This window comes from Lontra canadensis, unplaced genomic scaffold (genome assembly GCF_010015895.1).
Source record: "Lontra canadensis isolate GAN:19392208 unplaced genomic scaffold, GSC_riverotter_1.0 scaffold67, whole genome shotgun sequence".
In the NCBI taxonomy this organism is placed as follows: domain Eukaryota; kingdom Metazoa; phylum Chordata; class Mammalia; order Carnivora; family Mustelidae; genus Lontra; species Lontra canadensis.
The window spans coordinates 8,530,305-8,557,843 of record NW_022631061.1 but is presented as its reverse complement, the minus strand read 5'-3'; the positions used below and the strand labels follow the sequence as shown (position 1 = coordinate 8,557,843).

The 27,539-nt window shown below is 39.1% G+C and overlaps 1 protein-coding gene across 5 annotated transcripts in view; it reads left to right on the top strand.

Moving 5' to 3' along the window:
- Nucleotides 1–27,539, top strand: part of SMAD9 (SMAD family member 9) — a 75,233-nt gene that overhangs the window by 25,017 nt on the left and 22,677 nt on the right. For 4 of the 5 annotated variants that reach the window (XM_032880082.1, XM_032880084.1, XM_032880086.1 and 1 more), the window contains exon 3: nucleotides 24,644–25,279. In XM_032880082.1, the coding sequence (XP_032735973.1) occupies nucleotides 24,868–25,279 (412 nt within the window). In that variant the 5' untranslated portion in view covers nucleotides 24,644–24,867. Of the gene's footprint in view, nucleotides 1–13,682; nucleotides 13,757–24,643; nucleotides 25,280–27,539 lie in introns of those variants that run through there. The other variant, XM_032880087.1, reaches the window with a different exon arrangement.

Below are 27,539 nucleotides of genomic sequence, written 5' to 3'. Positions count from 1 at the left end.
GATCCAGCCCCGCATTGGGCTCTCGGCTCAGTGGGGAGCCTGCTTCCTCCTCTCTCTCTGCCTGCCTCTCTGCCTACTTGTGATCTCTCTCTGTCAAATAAATAAAGAAAATCTTAAAAAAAAAAAAGAAAGAAAGCTTTAAATAAATAAATAAATCCATTTAAAAAAAAGAAGTTCAAATTTGTAACAGTAGTCATATCAAGAAGCACATGAAGATTTGGGAATTTTGATTGATGATCAGATGAAATTTAAGTAAAAGAACATTTGTGTATGTTTAATTTTTGTAAGAATAGTAGCTTGATATGAAACTTAAGTAGTTAGAACTGTAAAGTGACTTGACTGATTTACATATGACTAAAGGCAAAATGCATCTAGGTTTTGTTTTTGTTTTTGTTTTAGCATTTACTCTGAAACTCCAGAAAGCCAGCTTTCTGTATAGGGAGTGCTCTAAATCTGTTTTGTGTTTTTCCAAATTACAGCACAAGAAAGTATTTCAAATGAAGTAAAAATGCAACTTAGAATTAAAATTAAAAGTCGAATATTACTCTGACTACAAAAACCTTTAAAAAACAAAATATTTAATAACAAAAATGCTTACAATATATCATTCATTGAAATAGGCAGACTGTGAGACATATCTATAAACAAATGCTCTTTTAAAATATGTCTTTTTATAAAAAAAGATTTAAAAATTTATAAAAATGTTAACAATGATTATTATCTCTGTGTGGATGAACAGTGGTTGAGGTTTTTTGTGGTTTTTTTTTTTTCATTTTCAGCTTTTTTTTCATGAACATGAATTGTTTTTTAAATCAAGGAGAGAAAAACTCCCTTTCTATCCCAATGAAAGAAGGAAGGAAGGGAGAAAGAAAAGAAGGAAAGGCTAGACAGGACAGGGAAAGTAAGAGAAGATAGGAAATTCTTAACATTTACAAACATGCTACACAGAGTTCTGGTACATTTTTAAATGAGAATGTTAGTAGTGGAGTGCCTAGGTGGCTCAGTCGTTAAGTGTCTGCCTTTGGGTCAGGTCATGATTTCGGGGTCCTGAGATCGAGCTCCACATCAGGCTGTGTGTTCAGCGAGAAGCCTGCTTCTCCCTCTCCCCACTGCTTGTGTTCCCTCTTTCACTGTCAGTCTCTCTGTCAAATAAAGGAATAAAATCTTAAAAAAAAAAAAAAAAGACAGTGTTGGTAGAGGTGTGTATTAGAAACCTGGTGATTTGTAGAAAGTTTGGGAGAGATGGAGGGAAGTGAGAGAGATGGAGAGGAAGAGATGGTTTTGAAAGATGTTTAGAAAGTAAACAGTCCACAGGACTGGTAAGAGAGTGGGTAGGATTGGAATGAGAGACTGAGGGAGAGGTCAGTTTTCTTTTTTATATTTGTCAATTTAAAACCAAGTCATTTCAAATCTATTTTGTAACTGTTACTCTTTGGTGTAGGTAGAACTGTGATTCTTCTTTCTGTGACAAAAACTCATGTCTAAGCCCTTTGGCTTTTGCCAAGGTGGTTCAAAATAACACTAAATCACAGAGTTTCAAGCTGCCCAGGAAAATGCTGTTTCTTTCCAGTGGGTTAATATCTGAGTACAGAAACCATGATCTAGAGCCTTCTGTTATCTTCAGCCTAAACAACTGCCCTGGGTAACTTAAAAAAATCAATCAATCAATCAATCAATCAATCACTAAATTTTCTATGCCCAGATTTCAAAACTTAATGTGCAGCCGTTAGCAGACCAAGTTCCCTCCCTCTGATTATTTAAATCCACGGTAAACACATCTTTGTCTGAAATTCCATTTCATTTTCATTTAACACTAATCTAAATCTGAATTTTTAAAGATTTTAAAGCAGAATTATGATTTATGTTAAACCAGGGGTGATTTTTGACACAGAGGGTGATTTTTGCCCCCCAAGGGACACCTGACAATATCTGGAGAACTTTTTAGTTGTCGCAGCTTGCAGAGGGCGGTACTATGGACATACAGGGAACAGAGAGCAGGGATGCTGCCAGACAGGACAGCCCCAAATCATTAAAATCAAGGGGAGAAAATGCAGAGTGCTGAGAATGAGAAACCTGTGTTAGACCCTCAGGGGAATTTAGTAAGGGATAGAGCCAGATAATTACAGTGTTGTTTATAGTAGAGGGATAGTTGGTCTATATGGATGTAGAGCATTGGGACTCATTAGAAAAAGGATGACCTGGGAAACTGAGGAAGACATGGATTTGAGGGCTTAAGGTTAATGGAGTGATAGAGGGATCAACTGATTAATCTGACCTAAGGCCAACTAGTGCTGGCTGGAACTGCCTGCAGGAGATGGGGTGGATGGCAGCTAGGCCATTTGGAGTCCCTCACCACCAGATCAGGCAGAGAAAGCGGACAGCCATCATTGCCACGAATGTGAAAGAGAGAGTGATGTAAATGAACTGATCATACATCACAGCCAAGGAGTGTTCTTGGGGTGGTACGTATATCAGCAAGGGCTTAGATTACTGCCATCTTTTTATTTCAGACACTTAATCAACTAAGCCACCCAGGCATCCCTCAATGCCTCTTTTAACGGGTTGGTTCAGGATCTCTAGGGAGACTTCACAGGGAGGTGAAAGGGATAACAGCCTCAGAGGAGGTGACGTTCTCTGCCAGGACCGGAATCAGCGTGAGGCCACGTGGGGTGAGGGCATATGGAAAGTACAGACTAGCATCATGAGCAATGGTAGGGATCACATTCACAAAGGCAATCAGGAAGATTCTATGGGTGAGAGCGAACTTTGAAGAGGAGAGATGGAGGTCAGGAAGTACAAAAGGCGAGAATGAAGACAGAGGGCCAGGAAGGGCTAGTAATCCATAACAAATAATTAATTCTTAGATGCTCACTCAGTGTTCCATGGGTGGCTTGTAAGTTTATAACTTGTGTTTAGTGGATGCTTAAGAGAGGCTTGTTCTTAACCTTTTTGTTCCTTGTTCTGAGGCTCTTCTGATTGTAGATTAGGGTCTTTTCTTTTTCATAATCTTTGATTGGACTTTGGTTCTTAAATTTGATCTGCTGAGAAATATTGTTAATTAACAAGAGGGACCATGTTATACATGTCCTCTGATATTTTGTTCTAAATTTATTAAATATTTTATTATGTAACAGTTGATACTTTCTTTTTTTAAGTTTTTTTTTGTTTTGTTTTGTTTTTTTTTTTGTTTTTTTTTTTTGAGAGAGAGAATAAGAGAGAGAGAGCATGAGAAGGGGGAGGGTCAGAGGGAGGAGCCACTGCGGGAGCAGGGAGCCACTGCAGACTTGATCAAGGATCCAAGGATCCTTGATCCTTGATCCAGGATCATGACCTGAGCTGAAGGCAGTTGCTTAACCAACTAAGCCACCCAGGCGCCCTAGCTGATACTTTCAAAAGAATATGTGATACATGTATAAAAAATTATGAACATTTTAATAATATATGATAGTATAATAAGATTCAATATTAATAATGCTATATCTTCCTGTTGTGCTGCTCCTTTGCCTCAAGTATTAATAGCTTGAATTTTGTGTTTTCACTTCTCTGATAGTTTAACTATAATTTCTTCACATATATATGTATCTCTATGATATTTTTTATTTTTAAACTTTAGAAAGATGATTCCATGTTCTGTGTAGTCTTCTAGGCTATGCTTTCTTTTTAATAATGTGTCTAAGATTAATTAATTAATTAATAATAATGTGTCTAAGATTAATCCTTGTGCATATAGTTAATATATTTTTATTATTATATAATACTCCACTGTGAGATTTTATACATCCATACTTTAGTTGATGGACGTTTGGGTTGTTTCTGCATTTTTGCTACTTTGAATGATACTGCTATGAATATCATCTTTTGTCCAGTAGTGTCATTAGGATAGTGACTTCCAAATGGTTTTGTTTTTAACTATAACCCAATACGTCAATCTCTCTCTCTCACTCTATGTATCTATCACTTTAAAGCTTTAAGATATATTTTCTCCAGTCGCTCTGATAAAATTCAGCCTATTTTAAAAAAAGCTAATACAGATCCAGTAAACTCAATAAATGAGTTAATTTCAGTAATCATTTCTCTCTGAGGATTGAAAACCAGTCTAGGATATATATATTGGGCTGTGAAATTTGCTAGATCCTATGATATTAAAAATACAACTTTAGGGGCGCCTGGGTGGCTCAGTGGGTTAAAGCCTCTGCCTTCGGCTCAGGTCATGATCTCAGGGTCCTAGGATCGAGCCCCGCATCAGGCTCTCTGCTCAGCAGGGAGCCTGCTTCCCTCTCTCTCTCTCTCTGCCTGCCGCTCTGCCTACTTATGATCTCTGTCTGTCAAATAAATAAATAAAATCTTAAAAAAAATCAGCTTTAAAAAATGATGGCAAATTGTTATCAAAATGCATACTTCACCTATTCCAATTTGTGGTTAATCACATTCTTATCAACCCTTGACATTTCAGACAAAATTAGGTTTTCAGCAAGAAGTCTATTAACTTAGTAAACCAAATGAGGGTATATTATTTTTATGTATGTTCTAATTTTAAAACTAAAAATTTCTTGCTGAATAAAGTGCCAAGACTTCTAGAAGACTAGAGAATACTGAGTCATCCTACAATTTGTTGAGCATTTACCTAAGGATGTCTTCACATTTTCTTAGCTTAAAAATATATCTTCCTTCTTATTCTCTTCCCTTTGCTGCTTAAATATGCAACTATTGATCTATCTCAGTTGTGGCCTTGTGCTTGATTATTTTAAAGTTAAGCATTACTGAGAAATTATCTGGGAAGTAAATGTTAAACATACTGAGAAAATAGCTATGTTGTCCTTGAGTAGTATGACACATTTTATCCTAAAAAGACTGAAATTTTTATGGATGGTTGATGATGTCAATTTTAAAGCTCAAAGGATTGGTTAAATGTACATAAAATAGGCTGTTCCATGAAAAATTTTGGTTCACTTTTGTCAAAATGCAGCATTATAGTCCCAGCCTTAAATCTAAGACTGCGTTAGTAAGAACTTCATTTAGCTTGTTTGTAGTCTTGCCGTCATTTTAAGGTAGAAAGTATCTTTCCTGGTATTTTCTTTGCACTTGCTAAGATAGTGCTTCCCCTCCTGGTGCATCCCCTCCTGGCTTTTGCTGTGTTTCATGATTCCTTAGCATGTAAAAATCTACTTATTAGTCTGGAGGCAGTAACTAAATCTACATAGGGAGAAATTTTGCTCTGCACAATGAATAACTTCATTATTCATGACTATCCTCTTGGTTTATGGGTGCTCAACTGTAACGTTCTAAGGCACTTGTCTTAAGCTCTAACTTCCCTACAGCTTAATCTTTCAAGTTCGTGGTACAATTAAGCTTAGTCACCCAACAGTGCCATTTTGTATATATTTCAACAAAATTGTCATCATCGTTGACAAAAATTTTTGCAGCATCGTCTTACACTCTGTCATTCTTTTGGGTGTGTGTTTTTCTGGCTTGAGAATATACAGAGCTCATTACAGTTGGTGAGCTTACTTTTCTCCAGCGCAGATTCAGTTTTTTGTTTTGTTTTTAGTTTCTGGAATCCTTTCCCAACAGTGAGAATCCATACTGTACATCTAAAGGCCTGCACAGAGGGAAAGTAGAAGTTAACACATGTGATGTGGAGTGGAAGGAGTAGATGAATTTCCTTGTAGAAATACTAGGAGTCTAGTTGGTGTCATGTTCAGTTATACCATGTCTGCCTTTGCAGAGTGTTCTGCCTGGAGAAAATGCAACAAGTTGGAGTTGCTCAAATTCATACCCCAGAGTCCATCCAGCGCTGGTCTAGGAAATAGGGAAACGGTCCTTCGGGTATCAGTTTCACTTGTGGGTCTCACTAGACCTGTACAGTGAAGAAAACACGCTGGGCTGGCGTTTTAGACCCTCTATGATGAAATCACTCTGTTGCCACCTATGTTTAAAATAAGGATAAAATAAAACAGTGCCCTCCCATAAACCATTTAGTAAAGCCTAAAATAGCCCCACAAGTATCCTTTATTATGTTTTTAGGACTCTAAATATTTTGAAGGAGTTTAATGGCATTGTATCCTGACTTAAATTTTTTTAATTCCTTAGGTAATGAAGATTTCTAATCTGAGAAGCCACTGTGTGGTTTTAGTACACACACAACACAGCCCCAGTGCATGGTAGAGACTAAATCTAAAAACTTTGAGAATTACTTCAGGATGGCTTCCCAGAGGATATTTTTAAGAGTTTTTTAGAAGTAATTCCTACTTTTTGTAGTGTGCCTAAGCACAAGGGAGGGTAGTAAAATGTTTTTGGTAAGTCATTCATTCTTCTCTAGATTGTTATTTCTCAGAGGACCTAAATGGGAAAGAGGAAAAGTGAAAGGTCATTTGTTGTGTTTAAAAATAATTATAGGTTGAAGTTATGAAAGTTAGTAAGAAAATTTTTTCTAGTATGCCTCATATACGTTACTTGTGTGTTGATATACGAGAGGCTCTGAATGAAAAATAGGGAAAATTTAAAAAACATGAAAAATAGGGAAAAAACAAACAAACCACAACGTGTTTCTGTCCTCTGTGTAATGTGGTTGTGATATACTATTCCTCCTGTGCCTCACGATCACATTCCCCCATATTTGGGCTGAACTACATTTTCTGAGAGAAACAGGGAGGAAGATGGTTGAGGAGGGGGAGGGAAGTAGAAAGAGGGGGAGAGTAAATAAGAATGAATGTTTGGGGGCGCCTGGGTGGCTCAGTTGGTTGAGCAACTGCCTTCAGCTCAGGTCATGATCCCGGACTTCCAGGATCGAGTCCCATATCGGGCTCCCAGCTCCTTGGGGAGTCTGCTTCTCCCTCTGACCTTCTCCTCTCTCATGCTCTCTCTCACTCATTCTCCCTCAAATAAATAAATAAAATCTTAAAAAAAAAAAAAAAAAAGAATGAATGTTTGTATTTGTTGAAGGGAAACTCATTTTTGTTGTTCCCAAACACTCCTCAGGGTTAAAAAATAACATCCAAGCTGTCCTGAGATGACTTTACAACAATGAAAAGGTGGAAATATACCTCATTTCCTACAAAACCAATTTTAAATCATCTTTTTTTTTAAAGTAGGGAGTACCCGTTTTCCAGACGAGATAAGCTAGTCTACATGGATATTATCTGATATTTAGAATAGTATAGCTTATCTGTTTTCGGAAGGACATGCTGGGAACATTTTTTTAAAAAGTGGGTTATTGACTACATCAGTAAAATAATACTGTATTGCTTACAAAAAAGCTTGGAACAGTTACAAAACTCAAAGTTTTAAGGTTTGGTGTTTGATGGGCAAGGAGTTTCACTGATTTATTCCACACTTTGCTAACAAGAGTGTTCTCCAGTGCCCAATAAAAACACTTAGATAAGGTGGGCAGAACATGTTTTTAAAATTAGAAATATATTTTAGAAGGAGGATGGTAAAATGAGTTCTCTTAATTCTGCTCTAGAGTCCAGATTTTTCTGACTAAAAAATTAGATCTGTTTAGAAGTAAACTTTGTGAGGTTTAGCAGTTAACTCTAGGAACTGCAGCCTAAAGAACTTGGTAAATATGTGTGAAATAGGACATTTTTTCCTGAAAAAGCTGTATACGGATCAGATTTTTCTAAATTGACTAATACTTTTACATTTATTATGATTCATTTTGTCAGACCAATAGTCTTTCTCAGATTTATATTTGTGGTAAACCCAGATTTTCATGGGTCAGGATTGCTTGGAGTAAGATACCTCTAAGATGCCTTGTATTGCTTAAGATCTGATTTATTCTTCTGAGGTTGCTAAGGGACAGAAAAATTTTTTTTTTTTTAAGAGCAGCAGTTGTTCGCCAGTATATAAACAATTCAGTAAAAATAGATTTCTAAAGATCTTCAATTCATAATTGATAAATCATTCATGCTGAAATAGTTGGCCTTGATTCTTATTCTCCTTGAGGCTGTGGAATGTTCTATAAACACATTAAGAGTTACAAATATAGAGAGAAGAAAGAGTTGCACTGTCAGTAATGCGATGATACACATTTGTGCCTAGTGAATTTTTAATCAAAGTACTCTAATGCCAATGATAAAGCATGTTAGAATTGCGTATAAATTAAGAATAGGCTCTAAGTAACACATAGTCTATGTTGTGGTCTGTTTGGGTACTACTGTGAGTTAAAGGTTTACTTTGTTTTTATAATCCTGGCTCTGCTGAGTTCTGTCTCTGAGGTTCAAGTTTTAGGACAAGTGAGAGCTCTTGATGAACGGATCATTTCTCATTGTGATAAATAGTTGCTACCTGCTCTTTAACTGGGAATGCAAGACTTATTTTGGAGTGAAGGAAACATGGAACCACGTCTTGGAGTGATAGCACACCACTTTCTGAACAGATATGGGAAATCCAGTCTTCCTGGAGTTTTAACAGGAGCAGAACCAGAATATGTGAGTCCCTCAGAGATACTCATGATACGCTTCAAAATGTGTTGAGGAAGGGGGCTGCCTGGATGGCTCAGTTGGTTAAGCCACTGCCTTTGGCTCAGGTCATATACCAGGGTCCTGGAATCCAGTCCCACATCCCGCTCCTTGCTCAGCGGGGAGCCTGCTTCTCTGCCTCTGCCTGCCCCTCTGCCTGCTTGCTTGTACTCTCTCTCTGACAGATAAATAAATAAATACGATCTTTAAAAAAAAAAGTATTTAAAAAATGTGTTGAGGAAGGGTGGGAAAAATCAATCTTTACTAACAAAAAGTTTATACAGAAAGAAATTCAAGTATGAAAAATTAGTGCTACAATAACAGTGGGCAGAATACTTTCTGCTTTTTTGTAGTTGACTTCTGTTTTCTGTTGGGATCTTTCCGACTCTGGAGGTATTTTGCAGTTGACACAAAATACAAAAAAGTACAGAAGTCACACGTCTTTCACTCTTCTTCCAGCCACCAGTAGTTCTTTCCCCAAAGCAACTGCTGTCCGTTTCACGAGTAACGAAAGCATTCATCTCTAGCCCCTTCTGCTGAGCTATTAAAGTGTTCAAAAGACAACCGAGTTAATTACATCTTTTGGTAAGAGATACAAATACTGTGTATCACCATTTCAAAATTTCTTCTGTCTTCCTGACTGCCAAGGGCTGATGAGTAGCATGCACATCATACACACAAAAAATCTGTGGGTGTTACTTTTTCCCCACCTGAGGGCACTGCCTACTTTAGCAGGAACATGACCAACTTATATTTTGAGAGTTTATTGTAATGATATTTTTGCGACCCTTATAGATAAAATGTCCAAGCATGTACTTGGCTGTCCGGCATCTTTATCCAGTTCTTGTCACCTCTTTGTATCAAAAGGGGAGAGAGCCCAGTGGTTAAAGGAACCAGGTTTCAGTCTGAGCAATGAACAATGTTCATTTTCTAAGAGTAGGTCTCTTTTTTTCCTAAAGTGCTTTGGAGTTGGACCCTAGAAAGTCTTTGTTGTCAGTCATGCTGGCTGACTGGCCTCTATAGGAGTCTGCCTTTTGTTTTCTGTCCTGTAAATCAGAACACACTCCTTCCTTCCCCACTCTCTCCGTACTTCCCACCTTTTCCTTGCTCCTCCAGTCTCTCACCCCGCCCCTCCCAGTCTTAACTCAAGACTTCATCGGGGCATTAGTCTTTCAGACGGAATACTCCCATTCTTCCTGTGACCAGATGGATAGACCTGCGCCGTCCTCTCTCTTCTCTTCCATCCGTGGTCCCACGTCCTCTCTCTCTTTTGCAACACGGAAAGTCTCCTTTTTAATGATTAATTCTTAATCTGTAAGATGCTCTTTAGAATCCCCATCTTAAAATAAAACAAAGCCACACTGTTGTGATTCCGGCCTTCCTCCTCAGCCACCACTCTGTTAGAGCTTCCGCAGCCTTTCACCCAAACTTTATGGCATCTTCTAGTTGGTTTCTCTGCTTCCATTTGTTCTTCACATGAGCCACCATTGTGATCATTTAAGAATAAGTTCAATCGGGGCACCTGGGTGGCTCAGTGTGTTAGGCCTCTGCCTTAGGCTCAGGTCATGATTTCAGAGTCCCGGAATCGAGCCCCGCCTTGGGCTCTCTGCTCAGCAGGGAGCCTGCTTTCTCTCTCTGCCTACCTGTGAGCTCTCTGTCAAATCAATCAATCAATCAATCTTAAAACAAAAAAAGAAATTAGATCACTAAACTGATTTGTTTTTGCAATCCATTCAAGGTTCCCCTTTGCAGTTAAAATAAAACCTATTTTCCATACATTGTCTTCAAGGTCCAGCACAACTACCTTGAACCCTCAGGTCCTGCCTCACCTCTAGCTGTGCACCTCCTTGCCCACTCCTCCCTGGCTACTCGGGCTTCCCTGCAGTTTCCCAAGGGCACCGAGTTCTACCCACACCTGTGCCATCCTTTTAGGGCTTTTGCCTGGAAGTCTCACTCCACAGCTTCTAAAGAGGCTGACACTTCCTCTCCCTCTCAGTTTAATTCTTACTTCCTCAGTGAAGTCTTCCCAGTGGGTCCAAGAAGGGCTCTCACCCCTGCTTTGCTCTATCCTGACACTAACACTATGTTTCTTTCCATATAGTACTTTATGGCTTGTTAATATTTGCTTGTTTAATATTCCGACAAGACTCTAAGCTCTGTGAGGGCAAGGACCATGTCTGTTGTTTACCACTAGGCAGTGCCTGGCACAAAGTAAGCATTGGTGGCAGGTAATTTTTTTGTTTTGTTTTGTTTTGTTTTGAAATATACAAATGAGTAAATGCTGGCTAACAAAGCAAGCTTAGATGTGGTTTATTCTTTAGATATAGAGCTGGTCCTTTTACAACAGAAAGCCAATCCTTCACTTGAACTGCATATCCCTTTAGAGTCACATTATTTTGGACCTTGAACTGTCTTTTCTCCTATCTTCCTATCATACATGCCCCTTCTGTCACCATCCTCCAGTTTAGTACAGAGTTTAGACTTAGCTTTGGGTCCGGCTCCTCTCTTGCCCTCAGTCTAAGCACAGCGGGGGAGACACCCACTGTTGCTTTCCTCCTGTCTCCTTTGGGTACTACTACTTACTAGTTCTGTAATCTTGGAGAAGTTACTTAATTTCAATGTGCCTCAGTTTTCTGAAATATAAAGTAGGGTTATAATAACCACACATAGCTGCTGCAGTGGTCCAGTGAGGAAATGCATGTGAAAACTTACCATGATAATACAATGCGGGGCTCAATCCCAGGACCCTGGGATCATGACCTGAGCCAAAGGCAGACGCTTAACTGACTGAGCCACCCAGGTGTCCCGAACATCTTTTCATGTGCTTATTGGGCATGTATTATCTTCTTTGGAGAAATGTTTGTTCAAGTCCTTTGTTTTTTTAATCATGTTTTTGGATTTTTGTTGTTGAGTTTTAAAAACTCTTTTTTCTGGATATTAATTCTTTATTAGACATAGGATTTCCAAATATTTTCTCCCATTTTGTGGATTGCCTTTTTATTCTGATGCACAAATTTTTAGAATTTTCATGAAGTGCTGTGTATTTTTTTCTTTTATTGCCTGTGCCTTTGGTGTCATGTTGAAGAAATTGTTGCCATATCCAGTGTTATGAATTTTTTGCCCTATGTTTTCTTCTAAAAGTTGTTTATAGTTTTAAGTCTTATATTTAAATAGTTGATCCAATTTTGTTGATTTTTGTGTATGGTCTGAGATAAAGATCTAATTTAATTCTTTTGCATGTGGATATTCAGTTTTCCCAGCACCATTTGTTTCTAAGATTGTCCTTTCCCATTGAATGGTCTTGGCACACTTGTCAAAAATTACTTGACCATATATGCAATGATTTATTCCTGGAGACTCTGTTCCATCCCATTGATCAGTGTGTGTGTCTTTACGCCAGTACCACTCGGTTTGACTTCTGTAGCTCTGTAGTAAGTTTTGAAATTAAGAAGTATGAGGCCTCCAGTTTTGTTCTTCTTTTTCAAGATTATTCTAACTATTCAGAATTCCTTCAGATTCCATATGAATTCTAGGATGAGTTTTTCTATTTCTACAAAAACTTCTTTGGGATTTTGGTCAGGATTGCAATGAATCAGTAGATCACTTTACAAAGTATTGACATCTTGACAATATTAAGCCTCTAATCCATGAAGATGGGATGTGTCTCCATTTATTAATGTATTCTATCATTTCTCTCAACAATATTTTATAGTTTTCATTTGTACAAGTTTTTACCTCTTTAGTTAATTCCTATGTATTTTATTCTTTTTTTTTCTTGAATTTCAAAACTGATCATGTCTTATTAAAAAACAAAACAGAACATTGAATATGATATGATAGCATTTTACAAATACAAGGATCCTCCCTGCATGTTCAAAAGTAACATATTCTGTTTAGCCCATACTAATACACAGGCTTCAAATTCTTCTGAATCCCACATGTAAATATCTCCCTCCAGTCAGGCTATGTGTGAAATCAAAGATTCATTGGGGTCTATACAATAATGATATTTAGATCAGGGTTGAGAACACAAGAAATTCCTAAGAAAATACATTCTCTCTCTCTCTTTTTTCTTTCTTTCTTTTTTTTTCTTTTTTAAAGATTTTTATTTATTTACTTGAGAGAGAGTGAGTGAGAGAGAGAGCATGAGAGGGGAGAAGGTCAGAGGGAGAAGCAGACTCCCCGCCGAGCAGGGAGCCCAATGCGGGACTCAATCCCAGGACTCCAGGATCATGACCCGAGCCGAAGGCAGTCACCCAACCAGCTAGGCCACCCAGGTGCCCCAAAAACACGTTCTCTTATGAGGAATCCGTATCTTCATCTGTGACAATGTTGTTGGGAGATCTTCAGAGGCTTACAGCCCTGCATTCTGCAGTGGTTATTCATGTGCTCACTGAGCCAGGTCCTGGAGGGCCTGTTGGAGGGTGTTATACTCAGCCACGATCCCCTCATGCCTGTTGCCACATGAGGGACCAGTGGGCTGTGAGCACCAGGGGCACTGATGATGCTCTCCAGCCTCTCCTCCAGCGAATGCTGAAACCTGGCCTCACTGAATATCATGGGGTCCAGGATTATCTTACTGTCAAACTTATCCATAGCCTCATTCAGCTCACCAATGCCCCTGTGACCTTTGGCTTCATCAGTGGGCCAGGTGGCTTAAGCAGCATTGGAGCAGTGGCCTCCTGGACCTTTATAAACCCATAATCTCGATTGGCTCTTTGGCAGCAACATCTCTGTGGTGGAGAAGCACTTGGGAGGCCGTGTACAGCATGGCGGCGTTCTACTGGGGCTACTGTCTCCTCCCAGCAGTGAGGGTCCTTCTGTTCCTTTGTCTTCTTGCTGTTACATAATTAAGTTTCTCCTTCTCTTTGCCCAACTTTTTTTTCTTTAAAGATTTTATTTATTTATTTGACAGGGATCACAAGTAGGCAGAGAGGCAGGCAGAGAGAGAGGAGGAAGCAGGCTCCCTGCCGAGCAGAGAGCCCAATGCGGGGCTTGATCCCAGGACCCTGGGATCATGACCTGAGCCGAAGGCAGAGGCTTTAACCCACTGAGCCACCCAGGTGCCCCTGCCCAGCTCTTTAAAGGGGTTCACAGGGTATTGCTTATTTGTAACATGTTTGACAGCTTCCAGGGCCTCCTCCCCTGCTGCACAGCATCTGGCTAATGGACGAATACTTTCCTAGTGATTTTGAAGAGGAAAGTCTTCCTCCTACTCTTGGAAATTCTGCAGACAACCAAGCACTTGGGAAGAATGGAAGCAACACAGCAGACAAGATATGAGCAGCAGGTTTCTGGTGAGGCCTCTCTAAATATTTTATTCTTTTTGTACTACTGTAAATGGGAATTTTTGGTAAGTTCCTTTCTGATTGTTCATTGTGAGTGTTTAGAAATTTTGTGTGTTGACTTTCTATCCTTCTACTTGCTGAACTTAGTTATTCTAACAGGTTCATTTGTTTGTTGGTATGTTTATGTGAAATCGTTAGAGTTTTCTAAATAAAAGGTCAAATCATCTGTGAGTATGGAAAATTTTACTTCTTCCTTCCCATTTGGATGCCTTTTATTTCTCTTTCTGCCTGGCTGCTCTGGCTAGAACTTTCGGTATTATGTTGAATAGAAGAGACAAAAGTGGACATCCTTGCCTTGTTCCTAATCTCAGAGGGAGGCTTTCAGTCTTTCACTGTTGAGTATAACGTTTGCTATGGGTTTTTCATATATAGTTTTTATTCTGTTGAAGTAGTTTTTTTCTATTCCTAGTTAATTCAGTGTTTGTTTTTTTTAATCATGAAAAGGTATTGAATGTTGTCATATGCTTTTTCTGCCTCACTTAAGATGATCATGTTTCCCCCCCTTCATTCTGTTAATGTGGTATATTAGAGTGATTTTTCTTTGTTGAATCATATTTGTATTGCAGGAATAAATCCCACTTGGTCATGGCGTATAATCCTTTTAATACACTGAATTTAGTTAGTATTTTGTTGAGGATTTCTGTATCAATGCTCACAAAGAATATAGTTTTCTTGTAGTGTGTTTGTCTTTGGTCTCAGGATAATGCTGGCCTTATAGAATGAGTTAGAAAATCTCTTTTCATCAATTTTTTTTGGAAAAGTTTGAGAGGGATTGGTATTCTTCTTTAAAGTTTTGGTAGAATTCTTCAGTGAAACCAACAGGTCCTGGGCTCTTCTTTGTTGAGAGATTTCTGAGTATTAATTCAATCTCCGTACCAGTTATAAATCTGTTCATATTTTTTTTTATTTCTTTGTTAGTAGCTTTTGTGTTCCTAAGAATTTATCCATTTCATCTAGATTATCCAATTTGTTTACATACAATTTTTCATAGTATTCTTTTATACTCTTTTTTAAATTTTTGTAGAATCAGTTGTCAGGTCTGCACCTTTATTTCTGATTTTAATAGTTTGAGTCTTCTCTTTTCTCTTAGTCCATCTAGCTAAGGGCTTACCAATTTTATTGCTCTTTGCTGAGAACCAGCTCTTAGTTTTGTTGATTTTTTTTTTTCCTTGTTGATTTCCGGTCTCTGTTTTATTCATCTCTGAGCTAATCTTTATTATTTCCTTCCTTTCATTACCTTTGTTTTTCATTTTCTAGTTCTTTAAATCATAAAGTTAGATTGTTTATTTGAGATCTTTCTTATTTTTTAATGTGTTTTTAGCTATAAATTTCCCTCTTAACACTGTGTTTGTTGCATCTCATAAGTTTTGGTGTTTTGCATTTTCTTTTTCATTTATTTATAAATATTTTCTAATTTCCTTAAGATTTCTTCTCTGATCCATTGCTTGTTTGAGTGTATTGTTTGATTTCCACAAATTTGTGAATTTTCCAATTTTATTTTCGTTGTTGATTTCTAACTTCATCCTTTTGGGGTCAGAGAAGATACTTTGCACGAAACCTATTTTTTTTATATCTATTGAGACTTAATTTGTGGCCTAACATATGGTCTACCCTGGAAAATGTCCCATGTGCACTTGAGAAGAGTGGTTGTGGTGTTGATGTTGAATAGGCTGTTCTGTTAATGTTTGTTAGATCCAGTTGACTTACTGTGTTAAGTTCTCTGTTTCCTTACTTACCTCTGTGTGGTTGTTCTATCCATTATTGAGAGTAGGGTATTGATATCTCCAACTCTTGTTGTAGCACTGTCTTGTTCTCCCTTCAATTCTATCAGTTTTTACTTCATAAATTTTGCTGGTCTGCCATTATTTGCATAAATGTTTATAGTTGTTCTATCTTTCTGACACACTCAGCCTTTTATTAATTATATAAAGTTTTTATCTCTTGTAAACTTTTTTGATTAAAGTCTATTTAGTCTGATATTAGTACAGCTAGCCCTACTCTCTTTTGATTGATGTTTGCATAAAATACTTTTTTCAACGTTTCATTTTCAATCCGTTTGTATCCAACGTGAGTCTCCTTGGATCATATTTTTTTTATTCTCTACTCTTCTGCCAATTTCTGTCTTTTGGTTGGAAAGTTTAACCCATTTACAGTTAAAATTATTAGTGATAATGAGAGACTTCCTTCTGCCATTTTGCTGTTTGTTTTATATATGCTTGATAGCTTTTTTAGTTCCTTATTTCTTGCATTGCTCTCTTCTTTTGTGTTATGTTGGGTTTTTTTGTTGTTGTTGTTAAGTGAAATATTTAAATTCCTTTCTCATTTCCTTTTATGTATACTCTTTAGCTATTTTCTTTTTCTTTTCTTTTTTTTTTTTTTTTTAAGAAGAGAGAGATTACAAGTAGGCAGAGAGGCAGACAGAGAGAGAGGGGGAAGAAGCTCCCCACTGAGCAGAGAGCCCAATGCGGGGCTTGATCCCAGGACCCTGAGATCATGACCTGACCCCAAGGCAGAGGCTTCACCTACTGAGCCATCCAGGCACCCCTTTTGCTATTTTCTTTTTAGTTACCACTGGAATTGCTTTAAACATCTTGAAGTCATAATACTCTAATTTGAGTTCATGCCAGGTTAACTTTAATAACATAAAATTCGGGTTTTTCAGTCCTTCAGGCCTATCCCTTTCAGTTGTTCACAAAATTGCATCTTTATACCTTGTATGCCTCAAAACATAAACTAATATTTTAGTGCATCAGTCTCTTAAATTACACAGAAAGCAACATGTAGAGTTGCAAAACAAAGTTACAGTAGTGCTAGCTTTTTTAGACTAATTTTTTTTTTTAAAGATTTTATTTATTATTTATTTGACAGAGAGAGATCACAAGTAGGCAGAGAGGCAGGCAGAGAGAGAGAGAGAGGGAAGCAGGCTCCCCAATGATCAGAGAGCCCAATGCGGGACTCAATCCCAGGACTCCGAGATCATGACCTGAGCCGAAGGCAGCGGCCTAACCCACTGAGCTACTCAGGCGCCCCTAGACTAATATTTTTTAAAAAATATATTAGTCTCTTAAATCATGTAGACAGTAAACTAGTGAAGTTATAAACCTTTGTTACAGTAATACTAGCTTTTATAATTGCCCATGCATTCATCTTTATTTAGATCTTTATTTCTTCATATGGCTCAAGTTAGTGTCTCGTGTCCTTCATTTCACCTTGCAGGACTCCCTTGATCATTTCTTTTTCTTCCAGGACAGGTCTAGTGGTAATGAACTCCCTTAGCTTTTGTTTATTGGGACCTTCTTAATTTCTCCTTCACCCTTGAAGGACAGTTTTTCCTGATACAGGGTTCTCAGTTTATAGTTTTTTCCTTTGAGCGCTTTGATATTACTGGCCTATTTTGCATCCCTCTACTGAATTTTTCATTTCTGTTATTGTAGTTTTCAGTTCCAGAATTTCTTATTGGTTTCTTTTTAGGTTTTCTATTTCTATTGATACTTTCATTTATTCATACTTTTTTTTTTTTTTTTTTTAGTTTCTCTACATCTTCCTTTATTTTTTTTAGCATCTTTTAGATAGTTGGGTTGACATCTTCGTCTAGTAGATCTGCCATCGGGTCTTTCTTGGGAACAGTTTGATTTGAATGGGCCTTACTTTCCTATTTCTCTGTATGCCTGTGATTTGTTGTTGTCAAAGCCTGAACATCTGAATCTGATAATGTGGTAGATCTGGAAATCAGATTCTCTGCCTTTGCCAGGTTTGTGGGTTTTTGTTATTGCTTTTGGTTTTGTTTTGTTTTTTAATATTATAAGCAGTTTCTGTGCCAAGGATCAGCCTGAGGTATAAATTCAAGGTCTTCTCTGAGCCTGCTTCTTTCCCTAGATATAGTCACTTTCTACTTTCTACTTTTCCCCATATATGTAGTGGCTTTTGAATATCCTACCCTTTAATATCTGTCTGGCTCCTAAAAGAAGAAAAAGAAAAAAGATGGGGGTGGGGGAAGGGTGTTGGCCCTATTAAAAGCCCTGGAAGTAACTGTGGCCAGAGAAGGAGAGACTTGCAACAATGGGGGAAGTACACATGTAGAGGCTTCCCTCACATTTGCAACTCTGTGATCAAAAACAGCAGTCAGCGGTCAGACCACAGATACCTGATGTTTGGAGGACAGGATCCATTTTGCTTTCCCTGGCTCCTGCAGAGTGAGTACGAGGTGCTGCAGGAACATATGCACAGTTGCCTGCCAAGGAGTCGGGGGTTGGTCACTGCTACTGAGCTAAGAACTGCAATGGACCCATATTAGCCACATTCGCCATCCAAATCTTCCCCTAGAAGCTGTAATCCTTCAACAGGTTCTAGAGTTCCAGAATAGTTAAGTTATCCTGCTAGGATAATAATCATCATCTCGATGGGGAGACAGATTTCTGGTGCTTCATACTTCTCCATCTTTCCAAAACCCTCTGACTCTAGTCTTTAAGGCTCTCCTCCGTCTTAGTTGGGACAGTCAACAATTGTCTTTAGTCTCTTCAGCTTGTTCCCTTCTCTCTCTTACCTTCTTCTTCTTCTAATTCAGTGTTTTGTGTTTTTTGTTTTTTTAACCTTTCAGAGGTCATAGGTTCTTTTCAGAATTTGCAGAAAAATACCCATGAACTGTCTCCCTAGAAAAACATGTATGTACAGTCACTCAAAATGAGCAGACAATTCAGATGTCCAACAGATGACCTGAAGTCCTATCATGGCCCTTTTGAATAGAGCCTCTATTATAAAGATGCATCTCTGTGATCTTCCTTGGTACTGTGGTCAGAAGATATTCTGTCCTGCAACAAGATGTTAACTAGCAGACTGTGAATAGGAATTGCCCTCTCTCAGATTTGTAGGAAAATTCTGAATACAGCTAGAAAAGCCTCTTTTCCAGAATATGAAATCATGATACATTTTCCATTTTTGCACAATTGATATGTTTATTCGATGACACTAAATTGGTGCATGTATGGGGTAGTTATTTATAGTTTACAATGCAAACTTGTAATTGTCACCCACTTGAAAAACATAGGGATGACAGACTAATTAAGTGAGGACAAAGTCAAATTAAGGAAATATACATCCAGTGCATTTGTGTCGGTGTATGTGTGTGAAGCCTGGTATCTCTTCAGGTGTATAGAGAAATAACACATTATGTATATATAATAATAGGGACAATAACAGCCAGTTATTTTCTAGGTAGACTTTTTTTGGATCTGTTTTTATGCTTCAAAGGCACTTGTTTTATACTTCAAAATCACCATATTAATTACTAGTATACAAAAAGTGTTATAAAAGTAGTCAAGGAAACAGACTTTTCCTTTAAGAGATTAAATGTTCCTTTAGCAGGTGAGTTCAAGTTCTGAATTTGGTTCATAAAACTGTTTTCTAGAAGGGATACCATGGATTAGAGGGTCAAATTGATAAGATTAAAATATTAAAAAAAGCAAAGCAAATATTGAAACAGTAACATTTTGTCACGGTGAGTATTTCTGGAGTGGGCCCTTGCAGAACAGACCAGTGCCTCCTGATCCCCTGGGCTGACAGTGGCATCCAGTCTGGTAGATGATGTGGACTTTTTTTTTTTTTTTTTTTAAAGATTTATTTATTTATTTATTTGACAGACAGAGATCACAAGTAGGCAGAAAGGCAGGCAGAGAGAGAGGAGGGGAAGCAGGCTCCCCGCTGATCAGAGAGCCTGATGCGGGGCTCGAACCCAGGACCCTGGGATCATGACCTGAGCCGAAGGCAGAGGCTTTAACCCACTGAGACACCCAGGCGCCCTGATGTGGACTTTTCTTGGGCACACTGACCAAGAAGCTGTGCCCATGAAGGATTGTTCAGAGGTTCTCTGTGTGTAGTGCTTAGGCATGCTCCAGGGCAGATAGCCAACATGTTCATCTAAAATGGTAATTTTTTTGAGTTTTGTTTTCTTCAGAATTAAAATCACCAATTGCATCTTCTAAGGAGGCCAGTAAGTAAAAATAATCTCGGTAACTGCTAACAGGAGTTTGACTTAGACTGACAGATTACAAATGAATGGTTCGTATCTCCCAAACTGTTTTCCAGCCTGGCAAATTGGACTTTAGTATAGACTTATGTACAGTTAAATCATGGTGTATGCATGTGGTCAGTGCTGCTCTTCTTTTAAGTGGTCCTGTTTAAAAACTTGGAAATGAGGAGTTTTTTTGTTCCCTCAGTGGGGTCTATCATAAAACTCATATGCCCGAAAAAGTCCTTTTTCGTGCTGTGCATGAAGTGGACCACGAGTGAACCGGAGGAGGGATGGGCATAGTGCTTTTGTCCTTCCGTCCACAGAAGGCAAGCTCTAATGGCCAACAGATGACATTTGTGGAGATCTGGGGTGATGAAGGCCTTGAGGAAGGCACTGCAATTGATGTCAAACACAGTAATGCCAAGCATACATTTTCATTCTTACTCCTTAGTGATAATAAAAACAATGCTAGAAAGAAACAAAAATCTGGAAAGACGAGTGAAAATCATGTGGTGTTGGTAGATGACATTTGCTGTGAAAAGGGTCGGTTTGACAACTGTGGAGGAGGGAATGTTGTTTTGCTCCACTCTATGCAATATAGCTTCACGAGTAAAGGTTTCGGTCTCAGACTGGACTATTCTGGGTGTCGGGTGGGGGAAGTAGCAATGTAGCGTCAGTAGCAGCTAAATGAGTTGCACAGTCCCATGTGGCAGGTACAGCTAACAGCCATGGAGTCATGGAACTATAGCTCAGACAGACCGTCACAGGGAGGGTGAGCACCCCACCCTTTGATCTGTAGATGAGAAAATGAGGGGGCTCAGAGAGACCACATAGTTGGTTTGTGGCAAGGGATAGAGAGTTTTCTTAGGAAGGTGAGAATTTAGCCACAAAAAGAATTGGTAGAAAATTATCCTAATCTGCCAAGTTAGTTATTTTTTTAAAGATTTTATTTATTTATTTATTTATTTATAAAGATTTTATTTATTTATTTGACAGATAGAGATCACAAGTACGCAGAGAGGCAGACAGAGAGAGAGAGAGGAGGAAGCAGGCTCCCTGCTGAGCAGAGAGCCTGATGTAGGGCTCGATCCCAAGACCCTGGGATCAAGACCAGAACTGAAGGCAGAGTCTTTAACCCACTGAGCCACCCAGGCGCCCCTAAGATTTTATTTATTTATTTGACAGACAGAGATCACAAGTAGGCAGAGAGTCAGGCAGAGAGAGAGGGGGAAGCAGGCTCCCCACTGAGCAGAGAGCCTGATGTGGGGCTTGATCGCAGGACCCTGAGATCATGACCTGAGCCAAAGGCAGAGGCTTCACCCACTGAGCCACCCAGGTGCCCTTTAAGTTAGCTTATTTTTTAACTGTGACCTAAATCCTTCTAAGTACAACTCAGTTATCATCTCCAAAATCCTTCTAGAACCCCCAGCCTTGGGCCAAGGACTCTTCCTCGTGTAGCCACCTCTGGCATCTCGCTTCCATAGCTCTTATTAGATGTTGCAGAAATTATCTGGTCAGGTTTTTGTTTATAAATCTTTCACATACATTCATCTTTAGAGTCTGTTTTGTTTCATTCTTCTTTGTACTTTTTATAGGAATAGAGGAACTACATGCAATATTAACAACTCCACTCCTATTTGTCGAACCGCTTTTTAATAACCTCCCTGGGAGTGTTGTCTTTTACTTATAGGGTAAGCCTGGACACTGGTGTTTTCAGGAGTCCGCAGTAAGTTTGAGCAGATAGTCTATGGGCATTTAAATTATCTGACAGTAGAAAGCTGTTCTGAGCCAGGTTGACACTCTTAAACAAGCTTGCATGGGGCGGAGGGGACGGGGTGGCTACACTGTTGATGTCGGGTAATGGCCAGCTGGAAATAAACAAGGGGCCCTTTGTTCTACTGGTGGCAAAAACTTTATGTGAGTGGGTGGAAAAGCCTTAATGAGCCTGAAGTGGCAACCTGGACAAATAGGAACTGAAGCCTTAGTGTTAGTGAGAATCCAAGTCTGATTCCCTTTTTGAGTTTACTTTTTCTATTAAAAATATATATCAAACATAGGAGCAAGTATAGAGAATATTGTTTGAACGTCTGCATGCCTACCCATTGCTTTACTAAATCTTAACTTTCTGATATTTTCTATCCTCTTTCTTCCCTACCCAGAGGCTTTTATTACACATTTGGTGTGAAATACTCTGAGATTCTGAATTTGACTCATTGGGGTCTCCCTCCATGCCAAGGCCTCTGTGTAATGAGACAGGTGCTGGGCCTTAGAGCAATAAAAGCATAGTTTTGGAGCCACTAATGAGGCTATCATAAAGATTCAGAATGTGGCAGTGAGATCAGACCACAGAGCCAGGGTTCCGTAGACCTTACGTTCTTGACCAGTCTCGGTGTTGCCCCCAACGGATGAGGAGAGATGGTGGCCCAGAAAGTCACTCACCAAGGTGAGCCTCGAACAGACATGGTTTCAGGATCTCTGGTTTAAGGGTGGTGCTTTTCAGTCATTCTGGGTTGTAACCCACAGTAGCAAACCGCATTGCGTTGTGCATTGCAAATTGCTCAGTGACCCTCAGCATAAGAGCGTGTACACTCGTACACACTCACACAGCACACGCCTGTGAGTGAGGGTGTTAATGAAATAATACCCTTTCTTTGTAAGCTGCACTACAGTCTAGTCTATTTTGTTGTACAAAAGCTATTTTGTTTGACTAAATTGATTTCATCTGTCATTAATAGGTAGGAACCCGTGGTTTAAAACAACAGCAGCAAAGCCCAGTTTAGAGAACCATTATTTGTCTCATGGAGCAAACATTTTTTGAAGGATTATTTGGTTTAACTCTGCTGAATATTTTGTAAAAAGCTTTTATGTATCCCTGACTTAAACTTCAAGCTTTATTTCACAATGTACTCATGGAAGTCCCATGTAAAATTGAGCAGAATTCAAAGCTCTTTGGGGGTTCAGGTCATTCTGCACTGTGTTACTTCTCTTTCAAGCTCCCAATCCTCTTCAACCATTGCTTTAAGGCAGCCTGTCTTGATTAAATAAACAGACCTTGAACACGGTGACTTAACTATTTTTATAAATTCATGATCGTTAAGCCACAAAATCAACCTTTCCAAATAAAACCGAGCATAAGTCAAACTGCCAAGTGAGAAAACCCAGCTATCAAGCCCTCAAGTCTCCTTTGCCTCAGAGTTTACCTCTCTATTCAATGCTAAAGTCTATATGAAGAACAAAGTGATGCGGGTGCTGCTTTATATTTATTAAACTCATCAATCTGCTTGTAACCAGGCTGACATCCTCCTCCCCTGGGGGGGCCTGACAACTCTCACGACAGCAGGGGTTTATGTAGCACCTTTGCTGGGAGAAGTTTATATAATTGTACCCGGATAGGTACAACTTTCCCTCCAGGGAAGTGGAAGAGAAAATGATACTTACTGCATATCAAATAAGCAGTCATTGGAGATTTTGAGCTAGATTGATTCTAACATACTGAAATGAGTTTGCATGCTCCAAAATGTTACCAACAGACACTTTAAACTTTAATAAGGTACTGGTTTCCAAAATCTGGAAGAAGGAGAGGGTTTTGTTTGAGCCAACTATTTCACAGAAGAGGAAGTGTGGTTCTACCTCAGGAAATTTAAATGGGACTGTTGAATAATAAGGAAAGAATGTCTCCTTTGGATGACAGGGTGAAGAAGTATTCAACTGATTTTCAGGCAGAATAACAAATGGGACAACAGTACTTTTGTGTACACATTTTTTGTACCATGAGTATGTATAACTTCTAAAAAAAAAAACCAGTTTTCAAACTTTTTGGTTTTATGACGCCTTTCTACTCTTAAGAATTATTGAGAACTCCAAAGAACCTTTCTTTGTGTGGCTCATATCTATCAGCCTTTACCATTTTCAGAATTAAGACTTAAAAACTTAAACATATTTATTGATTCATTTAAAAAGAATGATAAACCCCTTATATATTAACAAAAACATTTTTATTTAAAAATGATATTTAAAAAGAATTATTAAAAAGACTGTTACTGTTTCATATCTCTGCAAATCTCTTCAATGCCTGGTTAAGAGATGACACTTGGATTCTCATATCTGTTTTGCATATCATCATTTGTGATACATTTTTTTTAAGTTGAAACACATGAAGAAAATCTAGCACACACAGAAATGTAATTGGAAAATAGAGGACCCTAGCAGCCCCCTCATGGGAACTCTGGTCCTTTGAAAACCACTGTCCTATAAAGTAGTTTGTACATAAATGGTGAAATTATTAGTGTCCTAATTTTTTTTCTATTCCATTTATATATTTTTCCAACAGTGAAGATGGATTACTTGCACAAACTCTAATTGAGAAAGGAAGAAGCATGAGCATGTTGTGGAAAGATTATAGAGGCCGTCAAAATCCAGGGAGAGAAGTTTATACTTGGGAAATGAAGGAGTCACTGTAATTTCTTAAATAGGAAAATGACTCGGTAAAAATTGTGTTGGGGAGTAAATGGATTAGAATTGGAAGAGAAGAGCTACTTCAGAGGTTGTTGCAGTAATCCAGGAGCATGGTGAGGGGGGCGAGACCTCACATGTTGGCAGAAACGGAGAAATATCAAAATCTGAGAGGCACTTTGAAGACAGAATTACCAAGACTTGGGTAAGGGGATAGTAGAGAGGGAGAGTCAAAGGTGACTAAGACTTTCCAAGTCTAAAACATTTGAAGTGTATTTTCTTCCTTATATGCAATGTTTAATTTTTTTTTTTTAATTATCCTGATGAAGCTAATTAGAACTTTGTCTTGTCTTTTTGTTTTTGTTTTTGTTTTCCAGAGTTGGCCAGGCCCTTGTAGGGCCTGGGAGAAAGTCAACCGAGTTCCCAAGCTGAATTGGTCAGTTACTTCCAGAAGAAAACAAAGACCTACAACATCCCCGGAGAGTTTGTACCTATGACATCCCTGGAGAGTCTCTTGCTACATTCTTCCCTCAGGCCCTGCAGGCAGTAACGGGCCGTCTCTCCAGTTCCGTTGGCCCTGGACGCCTGCAGTTCACCTCTTATGCACTCCAGCACCCCCATCAGCTCCCTCTTCTCCTTCACCAGCCCAGCAGTGAAGAGACTGCTAGGCTGGAAGCAAGGAGATGAAGAGGAAAAGTGGGCAGAGAAGGCAGTAGACTCCTTAGTGAAGAAATTAAAGAAGAAGAAAGGAGCCATGGATGAGCTGGAGAGGGCCCTCAGCTGTCCAGGGCAGCCCAGCAAATGTGTGACAATTCCCCGGTCTCTGGATGGGCGGCTGCAGGTGTCCCACCGCAAAGGTTTGCCCCATGTTATTTACTGCCGCGTGTGGCGCTGGCCTGATCTCCAGTCTCATCACGAGCTGAAGCCGCTGGAGTGCTGTGAGTTCCCATTTGGCTCCAAGCAGAAAGAGGTGTGCATTAACCCCTATCACTACCGCCGGGTGGAGACTCCAGGTGAGTTTTTTTCTTGATGTCATCCTTTGTTTTAAAAGTTGAGGAACTGTGTCCCAGTTGATGAGGAGTGATGGGGCGTAGGCGAGACAAAGACCCCCACCCCCAACACCACCAACGAAAGAAAGGAAGAGGGGAAGGTTCAGTTTTGAGGAAGTAATCCAAACCTTTGTTTTTGTGGTCAGAAAAATCTAGAAAGAAGATAATTTTAGTATACATGTAAGTTTTGTGTGATTTTGAAAAATGAAGTTTGGATGTATTATGGAGTTTATTATCATCAGGTTTTTCTAGTTCTTGGGGTATTTGAAGATCTTAATATGGCCTTGATATGATTAACTTAAAAAAAAAAAATCCTCCTTCCTGTCCTATGTCCCTCAGTGAAACCGAACCAAGCTAAAGAAGGTTTTTTTGTTTGTTTGTTTTGTTTTTAAGATTTTATTTATTTATTTGACACACAGAGAGAGTAGGCAGAGAGGCAGGCGGTGGGGGGGCGGGTGAGATGCAGGCTCCCTGCTGAGCCCAGAGCCTGTTGCAGGGCTGGATCCCAGGACCCTGAGACCACCACCCAAGCCAAAGGCAGAGGCTTAACCCATTGAGCCACACAGGCGCCCCCTAAAGAAGGTTTTTGCTGCCACTTTCCACAAGCTCAGATACATGGAAGTATCTCCTATCTGGGTCTTCAAACAGCCAGTGAAAGAAGTGCTGGAAATCCTTTCAGGGAATGAAAGAAACAGGGGCTGGGAGAGACTGGCAATTGTTTTTAAGTGTGGCTTTAAATATAAGAAGATATCATTCTGAAACCCGTCACACGTGTGTGTGTGGACACACATTTTTGTGTGTCTTTTTGAAGTCTGGAGTTTACCTTTGTCCTTCACACTGACTGGAACAGTTGGAGTCCATTCCTCTTGGACTGAGTGTTTCTGTGGCTGCTGGGATGCAGATTTAATAGAAGCTTCCTCTCCCTATTTGGCTGTTTGCCTCATCCCAGAAGACCAGAGCTGGCCCAGGAGCTCTGGGAATGGCCCATGTACATTAAAAGATGGTTCTGTCTAGGCATGCGGGCCGTGGTGGGGGTCCAGCCTGCCGCCTGGCTCCAAAATTCAATTAACCTTACAGCAATGGTGGAGAAATTGTGCTCAGCTGCCAGTGGTCTTTGTGAGGTGACTTTCAGGCTTCCAGATCTTACCATCCTATTGTAAAACTGCCTGGGTGTAGATGCTTCTCACCGTCACTTCATCCCAGGATTAGTCCCTATAAGACTGTTGAGAAAGTCCTGGTGAATCTGATGGGTTTCCACTAGATCATATAGGTCTTAGCCTTCTTCTTTTCTTTCCTGCTTCTCTCTGGATTCTCTGCCTACTAAAAAAAAGTCATCTGGGGCACCTGGTGGCTCAGTGGGTTAAAGCCTCTGCCTTCGGCTCAGGTCATGGTACCAGGGTCCTGGGATCGAGCCCCGAATCGGGCTCTCTGCTCGGGAGGGAGCCTGCTTCCCTTCCTCTTTCTCTGCCTACTTGCGATCTCTATCTGTCAAATAAATAAATAAAATATTAAAAAAAAATAAAGTCATCCAGGTCTGACTTTAAGACAGTGGTTTGATACCTTTTTTGTTTCAAAGATTTGAGTTATATTAAGCATTTAGAATATACCCAATGAAAAAAATGTTCATTAAGAAATCATTTTCCTCTTTCTGAGGAATGTAGTTGTAAAATGTACATTGTAAGAAGTATATTGTTAAATGTCTCTGGCTTTCCTTTTGAATACTAGAAAACCTAATTTTATTTTTAAACTTTTTTAAAAAGATTTATTTATTTGAGAGAGAGAGAGCATAAGAATGAGCAGGGGAGGGGCAGTGAGAGAGAGAATCCTAAGCGGACTCCCAAGCCAAGTGTAGAGTCCAACGTGGGGCTTGATCTCGGGACCCTGAGATCACGATCTTGAGATCATGACCTGAACTGAAAGCAAGAGTCAGACACTTAACCAGCTGTGCCACCCAAGCACCCCTAGAACACCTAATTTTAAAGGCTTAGTTTGTGTTTTAGTTTATGTAAGGTTCTTTTTAGAAATGGTAATGTGAATATATTTACATATGGCAGATGGATTTCATATCATAATATTTTAGGTTTTAGTTTCCAAAATGAAAGATGGGTGGAGATTGTATTAATTTTAAGGTAATATTTAAGCCATCCGGGATTTTTTTATTCCTAACTTTGTTTTTGTTTTTTTATTATTTATTTATTTATTTATTTATTTTTAAAGATTTTAT